Source organism: Sinohyriopsis cumingii, unplaced genomic scaffold, assembly GCF_028554795.1.
Source record: "Sinohyriopsis cumingii isolate HCF-2022 unplaced genomic scaffold, ASM2855479v2 utg001510l, whole genome shotgun sequence".
In the NCBI taxonomy this organism is placed as follows: domain Eukaryota; kingdom Metazoa; phylum Mollusca; class Bivalvia; order Unionida; family Unionidae; genus Sinohyriopsis; species Sinohyriopsis cumingii.
In genome coordinates, this window is record NW_028316007.1 from 1,150,064 (window position 1) to 1,173,622 (window position 23,559).

The following is a 23,559-nucleotide window of genomic DNA, read 5'->3' on the forward strand; positions in this document are numbered from 1 at the left end:
TCCAAATTAAACTTCAATTTTTGAGTAATACATTTCTTTTTCCTTGGTGGTGAAGACATTTTCAACATCTTACATGCGATGCTGAACGGTAACTCAAATTAGTGTTGGTGACACATACGTGGAGCATAATTCCGGTTAGGCCCCAGTTTTTCTCAAAAGCATTTACAAAACTACTCTTATACATATAGATTAAAATAGGCTAAAATGCTTGCTACCGGGCCAACTGTACTAATCGGCTGTAGATCTACTAATATCGCGACCAGCAGTACCAGACCGTTTCGGCAACTGCGAATATCATGACTAGCACTTACCAGGAAATCGTTTATTTTATTAAAGATTTAAAATAATTGAGGATTGGAGGAATTTGTGAATTTTTGGCTTGCGGAGTGAATCTGTGAATCGCTGAAAAAGTCGTGAAATTCACACCAAATTCGTGAAGGTTGGCAGCTATGCACTTGTAAAGTTAACCTGGTTCCCTGACCAACTCCACATGGGTGGAATTAGAGCATTCAAAGGACACCTGTAAAGTTAGCCTGGTTCCCTGACGAACTCCACATTGGTGGTATTAGAGCATTTGAAGGACACAAATAAAGTTAGCCTGGTTCCCTGACCAACTCCACATGGGTGGAATTTGAGCATTTGTAGCACACCTGTAAAGTTAGCCTGGTTCCCTGACCAACTTCAAAGTCTTAAAGCTGCATGAAAACCAAATTTATATCCAGATCTGGCTGAATGATTGCAATTTCATATATTCTCAATATAGTTTAGAAGTAGCTATGTAAAATGAACACCATTTTCATTTGGACCAACCAGACACCATCATAGGTCTTTTGGTGAAAACCCTAATTCAATATGACTTTACAAGTAGGATGAGTAGCAATAACATAATTTTCAAAATGGCTACCATGGTGGCCGTATTTAATGTCCCTTCAGTACCGCTTTTATTCGAGATGAATTAAACATCACAAGTCTTTTCAATGAAAACTTCATGCTGATATAACCATACACATTTATAAGCAATACTGATAAGATTATCAAGACTGCTGCTGTGGTGGCCATAATGGAAGTACAATTGGCAACATTTTTATTTTAAAGAACACCTTGGGATTAATGTGCATGTAAGGTTTCATGGCAATCCTTCATGTATTTAGAAGCACTATTAACACACCTGTGCTAACAAGTGGATGGATAATAGGTCATCACATAAGCTCTTCAGGTCAATGACCAGTTGAGCCTATGATATACATAAATATAAACGAATTCAAGATATTCACCACCATTTTGGAAATTAACTTTCTCTGACTTGCAGGACATTCAGTATATGAATGTATTTGCATTTAACATCAGCCATCACACAATGATCACTATATGGTACCAATTAAAAGTAGAGTTCCAAATAAATGAATACGAAAAGTACAAGAAAAAATATAAAAGGTAAAGATGTTAATATTTTGAAAAGGGTATATAAATTAAACGGTGATGGTATAATATACAAGATCCTTAAAAGATACTGATTGGCTGGACAAAACCCACAATATGAGTGCACCAATTCTGTTTGACTTTAGTTTGATAGATCAATTAATTAGCATTCAGCCAACAAAGTTAGCTGATAACCTCAAGTTGGCACATATGGAAGAAAGGTTATATATATGGTTAGAGTACCCAAGCATGAAAGAGTATTTAATAAAAATTTAGAATTTGACACAGAATTGTCCATCCAGGATTGATGGTAATTTAAATAAACATTTTTGTCAGTGATGTCTAACCAATTCCAATATCAATTATTTTTTTTTACTAACAAGTTTGATATAACAAAAACAAAAATCTTGTCAAACATAACTTTGTGACAACATATGTTGAGCAAACAGTGAGATGAACATAGAAGTCAGCACTGCCTTTTCTACTACCTTGTGATCAAATTCTTTGCTCATTCTATTTTTCTCTAAGGAAGTTATGACCTCTTTCTCCTCCTCCTGCTTTTCCACACTCTCCTCTGCTTCTTCATCTTCTGAAGCAATATCTCCATAGCTGTCATCACTGTTATCTACATTACAAGAAAGTATAATATAGTCACATGGCTGTCATCACTGTTATCTATGTTACAAGAATGTATAATATAGTCACATGGCTGTGATCACTGTTATCTATGTTACAAGAAAGTATAATATAGTTACATAGCCATCATCACTGTTATCTATGTTATCAGAATGTATAATAGTCACATGGCTATCATCACTGTTATCTAAGTTATCAGAATGTATAATATAGTCACATGGCTGTCATCACTGTTATCTACATTACAAGAAAGTATAATATAGTCACACAGCTGTCATCACTGTTATCTATGTAAAGAGAATGTATAATAGTAACTTGCTTGCTTGCTTTAGGTTTAGAGTTAGGGTCTGACTCAACCTGTACATGATTAGTGGCAGTATTAACTTGCTTGCTTTAGGTTTAAGGTTAGAGTCAGACTCAACCTGTACATGAGTGGAGGCAGTATTAACTTGCTTGCTTGCTTTAGGATTAGAGTTAGGGTTGGACTCAACCTGTACACGAGTGGAGGCAGTATTAATTTGCTTGCTTGCTTTAGAGTTAGGGTTAGACTCAAACTTTACATGAGTAGAGGCAGTATTATCTTGCTTGCTTTAGCGTTAGAGTTAGGGTCGGACTCAAAACTGTACATGAGTAGAGGCAGTATTAACTTGGTTGCTTGCTTTAAGTTTAGGGTTAGAGTCAGGTTGGACTCAAATTGTACATGATTAGAGGCAGTGTTAACTTGCTTGCTTTCCATCTCTTAAAATGTTAATCATAGCAAGACTAGCTGCAACAAGGGCCAAGTCAATCAATGCTGTATACACATGATAGTGTATACGTATCTGCAAGGGACAAGTCAATCAGTGCTGTATACACATGATATTGTATACATATCTGCTAGGGACAAGTCGATTAGTACTGTATACACACAATATTGTATACATATCTGTTAGGGACAAGTCAATCAGTGCTGTATACATATGATATTGTATACATATCTGCTAGGGACAAGACAATCAGTGCTGCATACACATACTTTTGTATACATATCAGTTAGGAACAAGTCAATCAGTGCTGTATACACGATATTGTATACATATCTGCTAGGGACAAGTCAATTAGTACTGTATACACATGATATTGTATACATATCATGCTAGGGACAAGTCAATCAGTACTGTATACACATGATATTGTATACATATCTGCTAGGGACAAGACAAATAGTGTTGTTGTTGTTGTAGGGTTTAAAGCCATTTTTCAGCACAAAATAGGCTATACATGGCAGTCAGTATAACTGATGGAGGAAGAACGCTGGAAAACCGTGAAGAACCACCAACCCACAAAAAGCTAGTGTCAAGTTTTCTCATGTACACATGTTAGCAGAGCCCGAGACTCAAACCCACGCAGACAGATGATATGGTAGTGATCTGGATATATACACAGTGAAACCCACTTAACTCAACCTCGGTTAAATCGAGAGCCAGCATATGTTGAGTGTTTTGGACCAGTCCCTAAAAAATTCTTCTTTGCTATGCTAATTTTTCCCAGCTTATCTTGACCCCTGTTAAGTTGACAACCCTGTTAAGTCGGGCATAAGTTTTGGTCCAAAGTAACTTGTGGACCCGCCTAATTTGGCGAAAATGCAACTCTTAACGTCCATCTAAGAGAAATTTTTAAAAGAAATGATTTATTAACTAAACCCTAACATCTCAGGACCTGGTTATGTCGAAAACTTTTTAATACCCCCGATATAATTGAGATAACCAGGTTTGACTCTGTGTGTGATACTGCATACACAGCTGCTGCACTGATAGGGCAAATCAATTGGTGCTGTATATACAGTGCAACCCCGCTATAACGCGAATTCAGATATAACGCAGTCGTGGCGTGGCTCCTGAAATTTTGTATATTCAGTCACACATGAAAACATAATTTTTGTTCAAAGTACAGTGTGACCCCACTATAACACAGTAGTTGGGAGCCATAAAACCTGACCGCGTAATATACCGAACCGTGTTATATGCAACCAAGTCAGTTAGCTGAAGAAAATGTACTCCAAAAAAAATTGGGGGTGGGGGAGGTAATAAATGCAGGTGGTAAAATATGTGCTTCGTTGGCACAGTTACCTTCTTAAATTGATGCATATTAAATGAGAAATACACCTGTCGTGAAAACAGAGAAGACATAATATAAAAGTTTATTTAGAGAACCAAGAATTGGTACATATACGTGAATCCTGTTTATATATAAATGTCTAATGTATAGCATGAATAGAGTATCAACACCCCATGTACTCACCTGTGAACCTCATCATATACATTGAATCCACAATACAAGTGATTCCATCAAAAATATGCACACACAGCTTTAAAATATTAATGATTTTGTAGCAGGTCATATTGGTCTGAATTCAGTGGAAAAACACAGCACAAGCATGTAACGAATAACAAAACACATTTACTTTAAAGTACGTTTCAAGTCGGTAAAATTTACTTTGCGTTTCAAGCCGCCGTTGGTAGCATTCGTAAGCATAAACTTTTTCCCTACAAAAAGGAAACTTTCACAGCATAGTTAACGTGTTCCAGTCACATTGGAAAATGCAAAAATCCATCAGATTCCATTACTTTTATTCAAGTTTGGTACTGACTTCCTTTGAAGAAAAGTTCTTTGCTGTTATTGAAAGATTGTATTCGGCTTTCTTTGATGAAGGGTGCATGTGGTATTGAAGTCACCACTAAACGACAGCTTTGGAGAACCAAACGAATGCCCATTTCTTTTTGTGGCGGCAACATCAAATAACTGTATTGCATGATTAAGACTGATATTTTTTCCATTTGCTGAGTACGTTTTCATAACAGTCAGTGCTTCAAAGGTAATCTATTTCCTTTGAAATTTCAACAAACTATTTTATCTGAGTACATTTTTAAAAAGGAATTGGCCATCGTTTAAACTATTCTAGTTACTGTCCCTCCATGCCTACTGAAATAAACCAATAAGATGTATTTTTTTTTTACATTTGTGGTAGCAACGTGATGCTGCTATCCACACATGCGTCTGAAAATTAACAAAGGGTCAACAGACGATAGAGACGCAGGTGTTCTAATGACAGGGATTATTACAGAAAACAAGAGTGTTCTGAAGGATTTAATTCTGTGTGGAAAGAGGAATTTTACTTACCATCCACATACAAATGTTAGTCTTTGTAAATATATTATTTACTAGCAAGCGGCCAAAAATCTGATGAAAGATAGATTACGAGACAATGCCTCGTCTGGTTGATCTCTGTTACCAGAAATGTCAACAACAAAAAAACGGATATTTCACAACATACAGAACTCATGCTAGATGTCAAGATAAGCGGATTATGATATAACAATGCACTGTTTAGATGGTTTGTCAGTATGGACAAAGAATTTGTTTATGTAACAATAGATAAATTTCAGTGCATTTTATAACAAGTTTGCGGCTGCCTCTGAATTTCTGCACTCCGAACCAATGGTTGTATATAAAAGTTTAAACAGCCAACAATGTCGCCAATAAATAAAAAGCCACATGGTATGTTTTGCAGCCAGTAAGGAAAAACAATCCAAGTTTGCAACATTGGCGAAGACCTATGCGATCCCAGAATAAACTTTTTATGCGTTTTTTCTTCTTCTTAATTTTAAGAAGAAGAAGAAGATACTTTTTTGTGTACGAGAAAAATGCATATAAAATTTCAGAAGCCAAGCCACAATCATCTTGTATTATTCATACGCGATCTCTTCCCCAAAATGATAAGCAACTTTTTACATTTTTTTCGTACTTTTTAAGATCTTTTTTTGTATACAAGAAAAATACTTGGATATGAAATTTCGGGAGCCACATCACGACTACGTTATATCCGAATTCATGTTATAACGGAGCGCGCAATAGCGGGATCACACTGTACATGAAATAGTGAATAAAAATTTTAGTATCATTATGGGGAAGAGATCGCGTATAAATTCGGATTTAATATGATCGTGGTGTGGTTCTTGAAATTTTAAAAACATGTATATTTCTCATACTGGGAAAAAATATATTTTTTAAGTATGAGAAATAGTGTGTAAAACGTTTATTATCATTTTGGGGAAGAGTTCGCGTATGAATTTTAATATAATACAATCGTGGCGTAGCTTCTAAAATTGAACAATATCACCAGGTTCTTGAAGTGCTATGCCAAAATAAACATTATCTGACATGTTACCAGTAAATAATGTCTGCTTTATTAGCTGGAAATTGAAATGGTATGAAACTGTACATGCGTTCAACTTAAAAATTTTTTTTTTTATAAAAGTGACTCGTGACCACTGCATGCCTACTACACTTAGTTCTCGGGTTTTACTTATGAACTCGGTATTAATTTCCTATTTCTTTTAAAAAATATATATGTTACCGTTATTCGTTATCTGCACTTTGCGCAATTTTTATTATTTTATCATTTTGGGGAAGAGATTGTGTAGGAATTCGAGTATAATACGATATATAATATGATTGTGGTGTGGTTCCTGAAATTTTAAATACAGGTACATGTATATTTCTCGTACCTGGGAAAATACTTTTTAAAAGTATAACAAATAGTGTATAAAAGTTTATTATCATTTTGGGGAAGAGTCCGAGTATGAATTTAAATATAATACGATTGTGACTTGGCTTATGAAATTTAATAATTTCACCAGGTTCTTGAAGTGTTATGCCAAAATAAACATTATCGGAAATGTTACTTGTTACTGATCCATGAGTAAAGCCAGTAAGTCATCTTAGTGATTGTCTTCAATTAATTCTGTATACCATCGTTGCTCAAACAATAGTCAACATGTGTTTCTTTAACTGCATACACACACAAGTAGCAGTGGTTGATAAAAGATTCTCACAATTTAATAAACATCAAAAGACGAAAGCCGCCAACATGTTTGCTGGGCTTGGCGGTGTTATTAGACGCAATCAGCTGACCAGTTGTTGTTGTTGTTGTAGGGTTTAACGCCATTTTTCAGCACATGATAGGCTATACATGGCGGCCAGTGTTAATGGTGGAGGAAGAACCCAGGTAAACCCCGGAAAGAACCACCGACCCACGAGAAGCTACTGGCAAGCTTTCTCACATACCCACATTAGCCGAATCCGAGACTCGAACCCACGCAGACAGAGGTGAGGTGGCAGTGATCCGTAATGGAGAGCGCTTTAGACCACTTGGGGCCCCCTCAGTTGACCAGTAAATAATGTCTGCTTTATTAGCTGGAAATTGAAAGGGTATGAAATTGTACGTGTGTTAATCTTTACATTTTTTTTTATAAAAAGTGACTCGTGACCATTGCACGCCTACTTCACTTAGTTCTCGGGTTTTACATGGGTATGGTGTTTGTTTATGAAGTCATTATTAACATCCTATTTTTATAAAAATATTTTACCGTTATAGAAAAGCAAGATCACAAACTCAAATCATTCTTTGCACTTTGTGCCACGATATTCACAAAATCTGAAGTAAAAGTTACATGCACGCTGAAAGCTTATGTTCATTGATAATTATTCTTGTTGTAGTCATTCAACCGAATAGGCGTACAAGCGTTAATTATTAGAAATTTGCAATGGATAAGCGTACATGGAAACGCATATGAGAAAATTTTAGCAGTATGAAATTTGTGCAGACACCGTTCCTAGACCCTGGAACGTACAAGTGCTTCGTCTTTCTTAACCTAATTTTGCCGTTAATTTTTATCACTGAATTCAGACACATAATGATGTGTGTCAAAGTTATTGAATAGTTTAAATATGTATGCAATTTCTGCAATGGAATTACATATTTCATTGATTAATTTCAAGCCATGACGGTACGATATCAGACGGCAAGTAAACGGTGTTGATACTCTGTTCATGATATATATTAGACGTTGAATTCAGATACAATGATCAGGGGAAAAAATATTGAATATTGTAAATCTGTGTGCAATTTTTCAATGGAATTGCATGCATTATAGATAAACTGAATGCCACGATGGCACGATAGCAAACGGTGTTGATACCCTATTCATCATATATATTAGTCATGAATACATGTATATGTGCCAATGAGTTGTTCTCTCAAAAAAGTAAAATACTGCAAAATGCCGCATTAGTGTGACCCCGATATTAACGCGACCCAATTTTGTCGACCCCAATTAGTGCATTATAGCGGGGTTCCTCTGTACATGATATTATATACATAGGATGTAGCTTATCTGGTCTTGTTCCTTCTTACTCTTGTTTGCATTGTCGCCCCCCACAAATTTATATTTTAATAGGCTTTCAGTCATCTTTGTGTTAGTGAAATGGCAGCCATACTAAACTGCTTCATGCTAGTCAAATGGCAGCTACACTGCATCAAATGGCAGCTATACCGTTTTGTGTTAGCAAAATGGCAGCTATACTGCTCTGTGTTAGTCAAATTGCAATGACACTGCCAAATGTTTCCTTTTTCTAACAACATTACTGGATATTTTAAGGTTTTTTTTTTTTGCATCAAATACAACATTACTGGACATTTTAAGGGTCTTTGGCGTCAAATAAACTAAAGCACACATCTGACATCTCTTAAAACAATTCTCATTATTAGTTTTCTTCCAAACCTGGACATTCAACCACTTTTATGTAGAATTTGATTGTACACTCAAAATATCATTTTGAGGTTTAAACCACATTTGTGCTGAACATTCATTCTCCCACTCTACATAAAAGGAATTGAAGATGCTACCTGAATCCTCCCCACTTTCCTCCTCCTCGTTTTCTTCTGTAACAACTTCTTTCTCATCATCTTCACTATCATTTTTCTCATCTCCTCCTTCATCATCTGCACTGACATGTGCCTCTACATCATAATTTAGCATCTTCCCATCTTTGTAGCTTACTTGGAACTTTTCCTTGTCTGCACTGTCTATTACGAATCTGCAAATATGAAGGAAGTGCTATAAAGACTATGTAAAATGTTAAGAATAAATATTGTAATTCAACTTCACACTTTCAGTGTTATAAATGCAAGTTAACAAATAAGATCACTGACTAATTTTCAACGAGTGAAGTTTGCACAATACAAATTTGTAAATAATTGACAATTTAGCACACAGTGCTTCTCTACATAATATAAAGGTTAATCAAAGGGTTTTTAATCTTTCTTTTGACTAAATGGCTTCACTTCCAATAACAATTAAATGTTTTATTTTACTCTTTCTTTTAACAGAATGGTTTCACTTTCAATGACAATTAAATGTCTTTTCATTTTTTATTACACTGAATGGCATGACAATTTAAATGGACTTTTTATTTTCTTCCTTAAAGACAGAATGGCGTCACTTTCAATGAGAAAATAATGTAAGAATACCCATCATCCAGGTCATCAGCTGAGAAATGAACTCGCTTTTCTGAGGGAGTTTCTTCTTCTGTGATGCCTTTCATACGTCTTATTCTGTCTGCCTGAAAATGAAGATTTTCTCAAATGTAATTTTTTAAAATGCATTCATCAGGTTTTTTATTCACAGGACTAGAATTGCTCAAAACTGTAAATTGCTAAAATATTTACAGGATTTATTACATTAGTCTCATGCAATTATTGATTCAAGTGTTATAAAAAGACATGAAGCCCAATGTGATGACAATCAATATCGTTTCCACAGATTTATAATAGGATATTAAGCCCAATGTGACCATAATCAATGTCAAGTTTCCACAGATTTATAATAGGACAGTAAACCCAATGTGACCATAATCAATGTCAAGTTTCCACAGATTTATAATAGGACATTAAGCCCAATGTGACCATAATCAATGTCAAGTTTCCACAGATTTATAATAGGACAGTAAACCCAATGTGACCATAATCAATGTCAAGTTTCCACAGATTTATAATAGGGCATTAAGCCCAATGTGACCATAATCAATGCAAAGCTTCCAAATGAAAAAAGAGGTTATACAAACAAGCAATACATGTTAATTTTCATACACTCCGGAAGCATTTATCAGAAACTACTATCAAGATATATGATTACAGGACTAATATTATGGTCTGATGCAGCATTTGTCATGTACAATTTCCAAGACATATAATTACTGAATAGGGGAAAGGGGGGCACAATTATCATGGCTTTGAAGCAGACACTTTCATGGGTACTTATGTTTATGGTTTGCCTGTCAAAGTTTGCACATATATAGGAATTTAATTTCATGGATTAAACTCTACAAATACCCAAAACAAACAATACTATATATATAAAAAAAACAGCGATAACAATGGCCAGTTCAAAAGTTAAAATGGCACTACCACCTGTATGAGCACAACTTAAACACTTGTTGAGATATATGACTTACATTCAACATCAATGGGGGTTGATACAGCTAACAACACTAACCTATTAAATGGTTATAAAAGTACATATATATTCTTAAAACACTGTCCATAAGCTGTGGTGTCAACAAAGTGGGTTTAGAGTGGTAAAATATAACTTAGATCTCTGTTTGATTAATTTCATCATTCCACGTGTCAACAGCATTTGAAATTCTTGCCAGACTGCTAATTTCAATGCCTACTGGCACAAAAAATAATGTAGATAACCTCATCATGGGGTAATGCTCATTCTCAACCGGCATTTACTTGAGCCACTGACTTCATGTTGTCTTTTTGTATCATGACATACAGGACCATTTGGTCACGAACAAGACCAGGATCATCTGGAGGTTACTGGCCTTGTGAGATTCCTGGAGATTTTGGCAAGCTTCACCCACTGCATGTCCACCAACCATACGATGAGCTGCCCTTGCTTAATGCAATTTGTAGTGTTACCATTTGATGTGTTCAAAGCCAATTAAGATGATGATAATAAATTGAGAAACAATGGCATCCTTTGTTTCAGCCTGCCCGATGTAAAAACCAATTTCAACCACTGGATTTCAAACCTTGTCTGAATCAAACCCCTCAATGGAAAAGTGTGGTTCACACAAAAATGTGTGAAAGATTGGACCTAAATAAAAGCTGCCTTGAGAATGCTGGACTTCAACAACTGCACGAGAAGCTACTGGCAAGCTTTCTCACATACACACATTAGCCGAATCCTTGACTCGAATCCACGCAGACAGAGGTGAGATGGCAGTGATCTGGATTGGAGATGATATAAAAAAAAAACGGAATATATCAAGAAAAATCTGATTTAAGTCAGGAGAAAAGCAGAATTCTGCTTCAAAACAGAACAATCAAGTCTGCTCAATCACAACTGCCTTTCAAGGCCATTCATCTGCAAGTTTGCAAAATATAATTATTTTTGTCCCCTGCTCTCAAAGTCAAAATAATGACTTAAATTTGTGGAGACACTAAAAATGAATCTATCATTAGCACAGACCCACCTGATGCTTGTCATATTCACCTAATGAAATTAAAGAAAAGTGTGCAATAAGGAGTATTAAATCAAAGCTTCAATGATAGTTCCTCTGCCTATAAATATTCTGGTCCATGGCTAGGATTTACAATTAAATTCTTGGCTTCTAATGACAGCAATAATAATAATAATAATAAATACCTCTAATTTTTCCAACTTTTCTTTCTCTTCTCTGGCTATTTCTTCCTCTGTTTTCATTCTGTCAGTGGCCTGAAATAACAAGTTAAAGAAAGCTGCATTCAAATATTTATAGGTATGTTATGGCCATTATTAACAAATATTGTGAAGCAAAAGAAATGAAAATTTAACTGTTTCTCTTCATTATACAATCAGTGACAATTTACCATGGAAATGAGATCCAAAATCTTTTGAAGATAAATCAAAATATGGTGACTGCTCTTTTGATCTTAATAAAAAATACTTATATATAACTATGATCTGTACATTCATTAAGCTCTTCTGCATTAAAATGGTAGAATGAAGCAATATTTCTGGGTATAATAACCAAACATGGTTAAAGTAAAAAGCACACAATTTTGACATCCTTGTTTACCTTTCCTTTCATTTCAAACTGCAATTCTCGTACTGCTATATCGTAGTCATCAACTTTTTTCTGCACAGTTTCTTCGCCTTTACTGCCTTTTGCTTTCTGAAGAAAAACAAATATCAACAAGAAATTTATTACTTGATTATAACAGTAAGTATGTATGTATTCAAAAGTAGCTCAGCACAATAATGGCTATATCATACTATTTAAAAGTAAAGTTCTAAAATGTAAAATGAATCGTACAAAAACTGTAAAAATATAAAGCCTTCTAAGCTGGATACTTGACCAAGATGTATCACTATGATATCAGTTTTCATTTGAGTCCCTGACCATGAAAGTCAATCCCATAAGTTATTGTTTTGGTATTTAACTCCCATTTTTCAGTGAAAGATAGGCTATATATGGCAGCCAGTATAACTGGTGAAGGTAAAACACAGGAAAACCCTGGTAAGAACCACCAGTCCACAGGAAGCTACTGACAGGTTTCTCACATACCAATACTGGCCAAACCTGAGACTTGAACCAGACCTGCCAACCCTGATGAGTCCGTCTCAGTAAGGCAGATGTTGTAGGGTTTAACACCATTTTTCAGCACAAGATAGGCTGTACATGGCGGCCAGTACAAATGGTAGAGGAAGAACTAGGGAAAACCCCGGAAAGAACCACCGACCCATGAGAAACTACTGGCGAGCTTTCTCACATACCCACATTGGCCAAACCTCCGAGTTTCGAACCCACGCAGACAGGTGAGATGGCAATGATCCATAACGGTGAGCGCTTTACACCACTTGGCCACTCTGGGCCTTGTAAGGCAGTCGATTTTTTCCCACTGACCAACTTTCAGTTATGTGTAACAAAATATCAATAACTGCTTTGGTAAAGCTGGACAACGTAATTAAAAGTTTGATGCATCGATGCTAAACTTTATGTTCAACTGAAAATATTGTAAAGTATGCACAGACTTTATTTACCAATAGTACAGTTGCGCAAACTTTAGTTCCGAACCCTATGCAACTCAATGAATTGTTGCTATCTCTCAACTTGACATAATTCTTTGAAATTCTTTTTCCATTTCACATGACGACAGCAATCATATCTCCCGCCACAAGACATACTAAAATTGGCACATGATGTCCACTAAAAATAATTGTATAATTTCCAGCTTTTATTTTTAAGAATCTGAATACTCTGTTTTATTGTTCTGTGTTAATTTTTAACACTTTGTTAGAAGCTTTTTTCCCCTGGTAAAACATGTATAATGGAACATGGCATGATGATTCTGCTTTTAAACAAGACCAAAGTCTTGCAGCATATCATATCCTGCCATATGGAAAGACACAAGTCTTAGGGCATATCATGTACAATCATATGACAAGACTTGGGGTCCTATGGTACATCATGTCTTACCATATGGCATGACTCACGTCCTATGGCACATCATGTCTTGTATTTTTCTTATTTAATGACATTATAAACTGTTTATACGACTCTATAAAATTTGCAAGTTCATCAGAATCTTACAGATAATGAACTCATCAATAACCGTAAACTTGACCAATCTTCATCCAGCTTTTCTGTCATCTCCCTTGTTTTTTCCTTCTCTATCTGTCTATCATACTGAAAGAGAAAATGAAGGCAATCAAGAATAATATGTATCACAACCCTCTATAAATTCTGATTCAATGTATTGCATGAACAAAATTATTAATGTTTTAATTAAAGATCAGAAGTGATCATAAATTTACATTGATTTTGTCTTTAAAAAAATCAACATCAGTTAAAGAAATAAAGGAAATCAGCTAAAGCAATAACGCCAAAAGAACATCAATATTCTGAGGAAAAAATTATTTACAATGATGTTGGGTGTAATGCCATTTTTCAGCACAAGACAGGCTACACATGATGGCCAGTATAAATGGTGGAGGAAGAACATGGGGGAAAACCCCGGAAAGAACCACCAACCCATGAGAAGTTACTAGCAAGCTTTCTCACATTCAAACATTGGTTGAACCTGAGACTCGAACCCATGCAGAGGTGAGACAGCAGTGATCTGTAATGGTGGGCGCTTTAGACCACTTGGCCACTCAGGGCTCCTTATTTAGAAGGAAATACTTTTTAAAGTGACAATCTGAATGTCTTACCATGTATAACATGAATTTTTCAGATTACATTACATCCATATAAATTTAACATCAAAATATTATCAAATGAAGTGCATTGTTTCCTTTTCGACCAGCACATACAAGACAATACCACAAATTTAAAATCATGTTATCACTACACAGAAATTATTTCACTTGCCTATTTCACAGTAAAGTACAAAATTAAATTTTTAAGAAAACATCCCAAAACAAAATTCTGTAGTAAAATATATTTCTTTGATAACACATTACCCAATCATAATACCTCTGGAGTAATATCTTTCAAATCCAACCCTCCCAAGTTAACTTATAGCTATAAAATGGCACAGGTGGGAGTCGGACTATAGTGAGCCTCTTGGATATATGGATTGGTGCTAAAACCCATCAATACTTATGCTCGTGCTTGGTAGAAGTTATACTTAATTTTTTTTATATACAAAATTCTGTATCAAATAATATTGCTAACACTACTGAACTAGTTGAAGGAATTTCTCACAAAAATCATGTATAAAACCATTCTACTGAACTAGTTGAAGGAATTTCTCAAAGATCTTGCATCAAATGATATTTTCCCCAATAGTAAACTAGCTGAAGGAGTTCCATCACAAAAATCCTGTATCAAATATTGATGCTACGTAACTAGCTGAAGGTGACTCACACTAATGTATTCCAGCTACATTTCTAACTATAACCCACTATTGCAGAGAGAAAAACCCAACCTACCCCTCTGCTGACCATATTTTCTCCCAATATGTTAAAACTACTCAAAGCTCTAAATACCAGCTAACCTAATAAAACAAGTGTTCCCTTTACCCTCATTTATGGTTCAGAGACCCCCAAATTTTTAATATGACCCCAGTTTTGACACCAAGATTTTTTTAACTCTCAGTCTTGCACCCCTAGAGGATACACTGAAACAATGATTTTGATCTAGACTATTGCTTCATTAAAACAGTTTTGTTTTAGACCTTCCACTAGAAAAGCACTGCAAACATTGCTTAATTAAAAACAGGTTTAATTTAAACCTTCTGCCTCTCTCTATTATCATTGATCTTGGTTTATGGGTTATTACCTCGATCCATGATACTTCCTGGTTTATGGGTTATTACCTCAATCTATGATACTTCCTGGTTTGCCCAGTTTTTAAATTTTGTTCAAAACTATTGTTTTTTGTCAATAAATTTACAATTTTAGTACATATGATCTTGTCACCCTCTCCCACTGATGAGAAAGGAGGAAACCCCATGCTGATATAACTATACATGTTGGAGTAGAGATAACATTTACAAGCAGGCCACCATGATGGCCATACTGAGTGTCACTTTTCATCATTTTCATTTAGGACCAACAAGACACCATAAGAACTTATCTGATGAAATCCCCAAGGTCACCAGATAATGTCCATCCTTCAGTTTAGAAGACTGTTACAGATGGATAGTCATACAATATTACTGTATCCCAGCAAATCAGCAAAGATGAATCTTACGACTATACTGATCTGCAGTATGTATAAAGTACTTAAAAAAATATATAACATGATCAATCATGCCGAATTTTTAAAAATATTTTTCAGGTCCAAAATCTTTCAATTCAAATTAAATAACTATGGTACATGTTCTGTCACCTTTTCTTTCTTTGACTTGGCAATAACATCCTCCATTTTCTCCTTCCAGGACCTTGCATCTCTAGCATCTTCTGCCTCCTTCCTGGTCATAAAACCTCCAAAATGTTCCTCGGACACCATCTTGGCTGTTGAACAGACAGTTTGCACAGAATAACATACACAAAACCTTATTATTTACATCTAAGGAGACGATAGCAACAATAAATTATGAGACTTATTTAATCTACCTCTTTTCATCTAAACATAAATCAAGGAACTTTCAAATAAATTATTGGTGGACTAACAAAATGAAATAAACTAATATATAAAAGCTGGAAAAAAATTCAAACATGTACTATGCCTTGAAATTATATAACAAAAGATTAACTTTTTGCCCAGTAACTTTTCATGGACATAGGACTTTAACTCTGGGTTTAATCTATAAAAGACTCACATCAACATTACCTTTTATCAAGTGTGCAGAACAACAGACAGATGGATGGACAAACACATAGATGCCAAAGTGATCGCACTGATTAGTTTTGGCAAAGTAGACTCAACACAAAGCCAAAAACTTTTCTATCGTGTTGTTTAAGGATTGATTTAAAAAATAAAAATACACAGAAGTATGACACAAAAAAAAAAAAAAAAAAAAAAAAGTGGAGACTGCATAAATCAAAGAAATTTAATAGGAAAATAAAACTGCTGGAAATCATAAGGAAAAATAAGGACTCCCTTTATGGAATACATGCTCGACAGGACAAAAACAATAGGAAGGAACTCAAGATGAGACCATTTCATTCTCTTAACCATCTCAGATGTTGTTCAGTCATACAAAGATTTTTAAATTAGCTGTTGTGGTTCACATGTGGCTGTCCAATAGGTACAATATTCATTCATGACCAAGCAGACATCATCTTTAGGTGAACAACCCATGTCAATATGACCCATCCATTCAGGCGGAGAAAAGTGAGAGCAATATGTTCAAGAAGGTCATTAAGGCAGCCAAACTTGATATATTATTGGCACAATTTTCATTTGGGAACAACTATACATCATAAGACTATTGGCGAAACCCCTTATGATAAATCCATACATGTTAGAGTAAAGATAATATTAACAAGTTGGACACCATGATAATCACAGTAGGCATCACACTGCATCATTTTCATTTAGGACCAACAAGATACCATAAGAACTTGTCTGATGAAGTTAAAAGGACTTTCTAGTCAAGCACAGTAACAAGAAGATTTTCATGATGGCCATCATAGTCGCTATAGTGGACATCAGACAGCACCATTTAAATTTAACACCAACAAGACGTACAAAGTCTTCTGAAGACAACCCCAACATGACATGCCTTTACGTTCTGGAGTAATAACGATGATTTTCATGTTGGCCATAATGGATAAGAGATGCACACAAATGCCATTTTGTACAAATCAGACATCATAAGGTGATTCCTGGTGAAAGCATGATGTCAGTATGACCAGTCATCTTGAAGATGAAACAATTATAAGATTTTACAAATGGCCACTATGGTGGCCATGTTAGAGGGTTAGACATCAATGGTCACCTCAGGTTATTGAGCAAAAATTAAATTGGTAACAGATGGATGAACAAAATGATAAACTAAATATGCTCTGCCTTTTGGCACATGCACATAAAAAGATGAATCTTTTACCACCACCACCACCACCTTTGATTCTGGAACAGCCATCATATGCACATTACAAATGACCTCTCAGAATGCTTTGCCAACTAATTAGTTATTCCATTTTTTTATAAATTCCCTCTTGAAAAAATGTATGGTGAAAGACAGGACTTTTAAGCATGTGGAAAAATGTTAATCAAAATTGGACCACACAATGAAGTTATAAAAAGATCTGAAATTGTAGATGTTATACTGGTACAACACATAGAAGCATCCTAGACCACTCGATCAACCCACATCAATAGAAATCAAAATACTGACAATACTGATGGCATGAAGGATTCAGGTAACACAACACTAAACAAGAACAATGAAAGCCATGTGAAAATGCAAGATAACTGTTCCTTTTTTTATGACCACAAGCAAATATCAAATCCCTCTAACAATATGCAATCTTAAATATAAATTTTTAAATACCAAATCCCTCTAAAAAATATGTAATCTTAACAATAACTGTTTAAATACCAAAATACCTTTAAAAATATGTAACCTTAAATACAAATTTTTTAAAAACTTGTCTTTATCTCTTAAAAATGTACTCATTAAAAAAGTCATCAAAAGTATTTTGAAAAAAAAAATAGTTCAGCAATTACCTTTGAGGAGCATTTTTTTCTAATGAAATGATCCTGTTTTGCTTCAGGTGCTACATAAAGACCATAAAACTAAATCAAGGGAGGTAACTAATCATTTCCAGTCAGAATTAAAAGCTGTCTCCACATCTTGATTGGATTTGCAAGATCAAAAGGACAGAAGAGCACAACATAGAAAGTGCTATTTATTACAAACAATTTTTAGTAAGTGGCTAAAAACCTCATGCCATATGCTTCGAGGGATGAAATCCAACCATATTAAAATGTTACATAAAAACCAAGATGGCCACTGGAATTATTTGTATGGACTAGTGGGCAGATAGTCACTGTACCAAGATGGCCACTGGAATTAGTTGTAAGGACTAGTTGACAGATAGTCACTACCAAGACCAGGTCAACAAAACAATGATTGTTAACTACTATCTGACCTCCAATTCTGCCATTATCATCATCTTCTTCATCGCTGTCATCTGGATCTTCAAACTTCTCAATCTGTGACAGGGACTGGCCATAATGGGTCAATTCTTCATCTTCATTCAGGTTAAACTTGCTGTGTTTATCTGCCATTTTCTGAATGCAAAACAAAATATTTTAATGAAAATTTATAAATCTTCTATTTCACAATGATATTAGCTTGGTAATTTGAGAAAATGTTTTAATGTGTACACAAGAATTCTATAGAATGCCATGCTGCATGGTCTTCCATAGCATAATCTAGAATTCTTGAAAAGTTTCTAAACAAGAAAATTAGGCCACTGTAAGTAATTGCTGCATGTATAGAACACTATCATCAAAGATGAATACCCAAATCACGTCTCATGGCTGTCTGTGAAAACAAGCCAAATGCAACTAGAACACTATCATCAAAGATGAATATTCCAATCAAGTCTCATGGCTGTCTGTAAAAAAAAGCCAAATGCAACTAGAACAGTATCATCAAAGATGAATACTCCAATTAAGTCTCATGGCTGCCAGTGGAAATAAGCCAAATGCAACTAGAACAGTATCATCAAAGATACCCCAATCAAGTCTCATGGCTGTCTGTGAAAATAAGCCAAATGCAACTTGATCTGCTTTTGCAAACATTTATGCCCATACTGCAGACTACAAGTGCAACAACAAAAAAAATGCTACAAGGGCAAAAACATTAGGTCATCTCAAGATCCACACAAACAAAAATACCAAATTTAATTTCACTATTGCATGTGGTTTTGCGTCATCATGCAAGCAAGTACTAGTTTTAGGTTTAATGGCATGTCAATATCATAATGGCTATGGTTGACGATTCAAAATTAAGCTTAAAAAATGTAAATATAAAAGGAAAACAAAAATTAAACCAGAAAAAGTCTTCTGAAGAAAAAAAACTATTAAGTTAATCAGGGTAAATGGTCATGAACTAAACGTATTAAGGAAACCTTTTTCTTTGCAGGCTGTGACGTTGACCATTTGTCCCCAAAACTGATAGGCTTCAACCTAACTCCAAGCACAAACCATCCATACAGTTTATTCCAGGTAATGTGACGTACAATTAATGTTAATGTGCAGGAAACATTTTTATTCTCCAGTCACTGTCACTTTGACCTTTTTACTTCAAAATCAATAAGCTTTGTTACCCTCTGTGGAAGCCATCTATAAAGTTTGTCAATTGTAGATGCTACAGGGTTCTCAATAGATTTCCAAACTGAACAGTTAGTTGACCCTTGACCCCAAACTCTCAGGAGTCAAATGAAAATCTCAAGAGTCAATTATTCTGGACAGTCATGAGCGCATAGTTGTGATTCCTCGGTATTGGTAGAAACATATGTTTAAAAATGTATCCATAAAACTATAAGGATTATATATTATTCAAATATCAATGACGTACATCACAGAAATGCCAGTTGAATATTCCACTCGTCCTTAAATTTTCTAACAAATTTTGGAGATTGACTCTTATTCTTCTCCTCAAAGCTGACACTATCTTTCTGTTTCGTTGGAGTCTCAGGGTAAAAAAATTCATCACCTCCAGGTCATTTCAGAGACAGAGACAGAAAAGAAAATATACTTCCTTGCGCCGTTGTGATTTTAAAGATGTATGCACCATGTGTTATTATCATTTGTTTTCTGAATGATCCATTAATTAAAACGTTCAAGGTTTTAAATGTTTTGCCAATTTAAGCAAATTAATCGCAAATAAAACACAATCCCACACCAAAAACTGGCTTAGCGAGAAGCCTCATATTCCCGGTTTGTCTAACTGATTATAATTTAGAGTACAATCAAACAAATGCCAATATTTTATCAGAAATTAATCAAGTAAGTCATAAATGATTTCAAATTTGTCAACATCCCACTAAATGGAGCTACTTGCCAATAAAACAATTAATGTTGGTCCACTTCCATTGACAACCGGCTGCACGAGCCAACATAATGATAATATGCTCCAGTTCTGACCAGTTGATTATAATTTGATATTTGATCAAAAGGCAGTCCATTCATACTGTAATTGTTTCCTATTCCTCTATCATAAACTTCAAATGCAATCTCAAAACAGCCCAATCTAAGCCTGACTTCAGTGAACTGTTAATCAAGTTCATGTATATCTTCCATTGGTGCATTATTATTGGCCATCAAGATCTAAACTATTGTCGAGCAGATGTCAATAACAGGGTTCATACAGAATTCTGAATGACAAATTCAAAGACTTTTCCCAAACTATCAAAGACCACAAACATACATTTCCAAGACCTATTTTCAATAACATTTTGTATACAAAATTATGTTATATTAGAAAACAATGAATGCAAAATACTACAATATTGTTTAATGATGACATTCAAACTAAAATTAATCAAAAGAAAGAAACCAGGAAAACTCGACTACATCCGAACCTAAAAACCTTGGACAATTTTATTTGTGATTATGGAAAGAAATTAAAACGTTTCGGTTTATTTCAATGTTCAAAGACTTTTAAAAATCTCAGGATAATCTGCTCGATTTTCCCAAACTTTCAAGACCTTGGAAATACTACCTCATTTTCCCCAAACTGTCAAAGACTTTCAAAGAACCCTGAACAAGTGCCTCCAATAGTAAATTTGTTATGGACAGTGTACTCTTGGTAAGAAACTAAGCTGGAAGAGAATCAAGGGTAATTAAGATTGATGATCCAGCCCAAATCTATGCATGTCAAAATTTCCATGCGTCAAAAATAGGTAATTTTTAAATTCCACATGTCACAATTAGCAGTCAAATGGATAACATCATAATATAATACACTTCATACAAAAACCTGCTTGGTCACAAACTAAATTCAAAAACTTAACCTAAGCCAGAAAATATAAAATGTAGGTCAGTGACATGGTTCGACTGGTGCCTGAACCAAACTTGAACCAAAATGACATCAATCAAGCACGAAATATGAGCCACTGACTAGAAAGTCTTATGATTCTACCTTTTTTAAGATTAAAGATATTTCTTTGTTTTAAACTTTACAGTATCTAAATTGAGAACACAAGGCAAGATATCAGCATATGAACAGAGAACACAGAGCAATGCATAAGGCACAGTAATTGAATAGAGAAAACAGGGCAATGCATAAGACACAGTATATGAATAGAGAAAACAGGGAAGTGCATAAGACACGGTATATGAATAGAGAAAACAGGGCAATGCATAAGACACAGTATACAGAGCTGCCAACCTTCCAGACTCACGATTAGTGAAAAGAGGGATAAAAATTAGCGAATTTTGAACAAAATTAGTAAAATATTATATCATAACAGTAATTTCATCCACTCTGATGGTCAGTACTGCATGATATGAAAATCCCAAAATAAAATTAAAACATATTATTTACACTGATTACATGTACTACTATATTTGTAGCCAAATTTACTGATATAAACAAACTTCACACTATTTGTAACTATATGATGCTGTGGAAGACTTACTCATTTAGGCTATGGGAAATTTGTTTTCAAAACAGTTTTGGCTTCTTACCTGCTAGTTAATCTTGGTGACTAAAATTGCTGCAAATTTTCAGCACCTAAGGAGGCACTTAAAGTTTGTCTTATTTTTCCTTACAATAGGAAATAATCATTCGCTGTCACTGTTGCTGATCTCCAACTGAGAAGACAGGTTATGTTCAACAAGAAAGCTCACAAACAATGCTTCAGCACTGGTAGCATGTAGGACTTGAGTAGGTGGCTTAAAGTACTTCAACACTGAAATCAAGGTGGGGGTGGGGTGCTATAGCAGTGTGCTGTTTCATATTCTTCTGCCACATACCTCCAATGGTTTATTTCGTTGCTTACAATTTAATCTTTCATACATGTACTTATAATAATATTACTACATGGTACATATATGACAGGTAAATTATAAGCAACAATACCAACCCTTGTGCACATTCCCAATGGTAACATTCTCAGCACACTACTGTGAGAAAAGCATAATGTACATCGATGTTTGATGGCTGAACGCTAGGCCAAATTTTGGTGTACTCCAATCTATACTGTCTATAACGTCAAATGATGAACCATTAGTTGTTGGCTAGTGCACAGAAAACTGGGAACTGAAGCAAATTACGAAATATGTTAATCTTTCAATCTAAAAAATTCCAACACTCAAAAAGCTGTCTTAATGTAGTTTCTCAACATTTATTTGCTTTTTGCTACCAATGTGCTTCTTCACATCGTCTCTACCACCATGCACAATGTTAAAATTTGCGGCACACGGTGTGCAAAAAGCATGATGTTAATCAGTATCTTGTGGCTGAATGCACAGCAAATATTCCAAAGTAAACATCGCTTTTTGTGCACTACATTTCTTTATCCTTGGTGGTGAAAATGTTTTAAAGATGTGATGCCAAACGGTAATTCAAATCAGTGTTGGCAGCACAAGCGCAGAGAGAAATTCCGGTTAGGCCCCAGTTTCTTTTAAAAGCATCTGTAAAACTACTCTTACACATATAGATTAAAATGCACTAAAATGCTACCAGGCCAATGGTACCGAATCAGCTATAGATCTACTAATATAGAGACTAGCAGTGCCGAACGGTTTCGGCAACAGCCGATATCACAACCAGCGTGTAACGAGAATAATTGAGAATTGGGGAATTCATGATTTTTTGGCATGTGGCGTGAATCTTGTAGAAAGTCGTGAAATTCACGTCAAAATCAAAAGGGCTGGCAGCTATGCAGTATATGAACAGAGAAAACAGGGCAGTGCACAAGACACAGTTAATGAAAAGAGAAAACAGGGCATTGCATAAGACAGTATATGAATGGAAAACAAAGGGCAGTGCTTAAGACTCAGTATATGAATACAAAAAACAGTGCAGTGCATAAGACACAGCATATGAATAGAGAACACAGGGCAATGCATAAGAAACGGTATATGAAGTGAGAACACAAGGCAGTACATGAGACACAGTATATGAAGTGAGAACACTGGGACATCATGCCAAAGACAAGTAGCATAATCTCTCACAGTCACATAATCCTGACACCAGGCCAACCAGTCCTAACACTAACC

General features: G+C 35.1%; 1 protein-coding gene across 1 annotated transcript in view; it reads right to left on the reverse strand.

The window, feature by feature from the left end:
* LOC149772399 (nucleolar protein 14-like) overlaps positions 1 to 23,559 on the reverse strand; it is a 125,278-nt gene that overhangs the window by 94,169 nt on the left and 7,550 nt on the right. Inside the window, exons 4-11 of the mRNA XM_089947871.1 lie at positions 18,474 to 18,615; positions 15,763 to 15,887; positions 13,519 to 13,614; positions 12,004 to 12,099; positions 11,592 to 11,660; positions 9,407 to 9,498; positions 8,783 to 8,973; positions 1,908 to 2,044 (exon numbers count right to left, since the gene is read on the reverse strand). Coding sequence (XP_089803997.1) covers positions 1,908 to 2,044; positions 8,783 to 8,973; positions 9,407 to 9,498; positions 11,592 to 11,660; positions 12,004 to 12,099; positions 13,519 to 13,614; positions 15,763 to 15,887; positions 18,474 to 18,615 — 948 coding nt within the window. The remainder of the gene's footprint in view (positions 1 to 1,907; positions 2,045 to 8,782; positions 8,974 to 9,406; positions 9,499 to 11,591; positions 11,661 to 12,003; positions 12,100 to 13,518; positions 13,615 to 15,762; positions 15,888 to 18,473; positions 18,616 to 23,559) is intronic.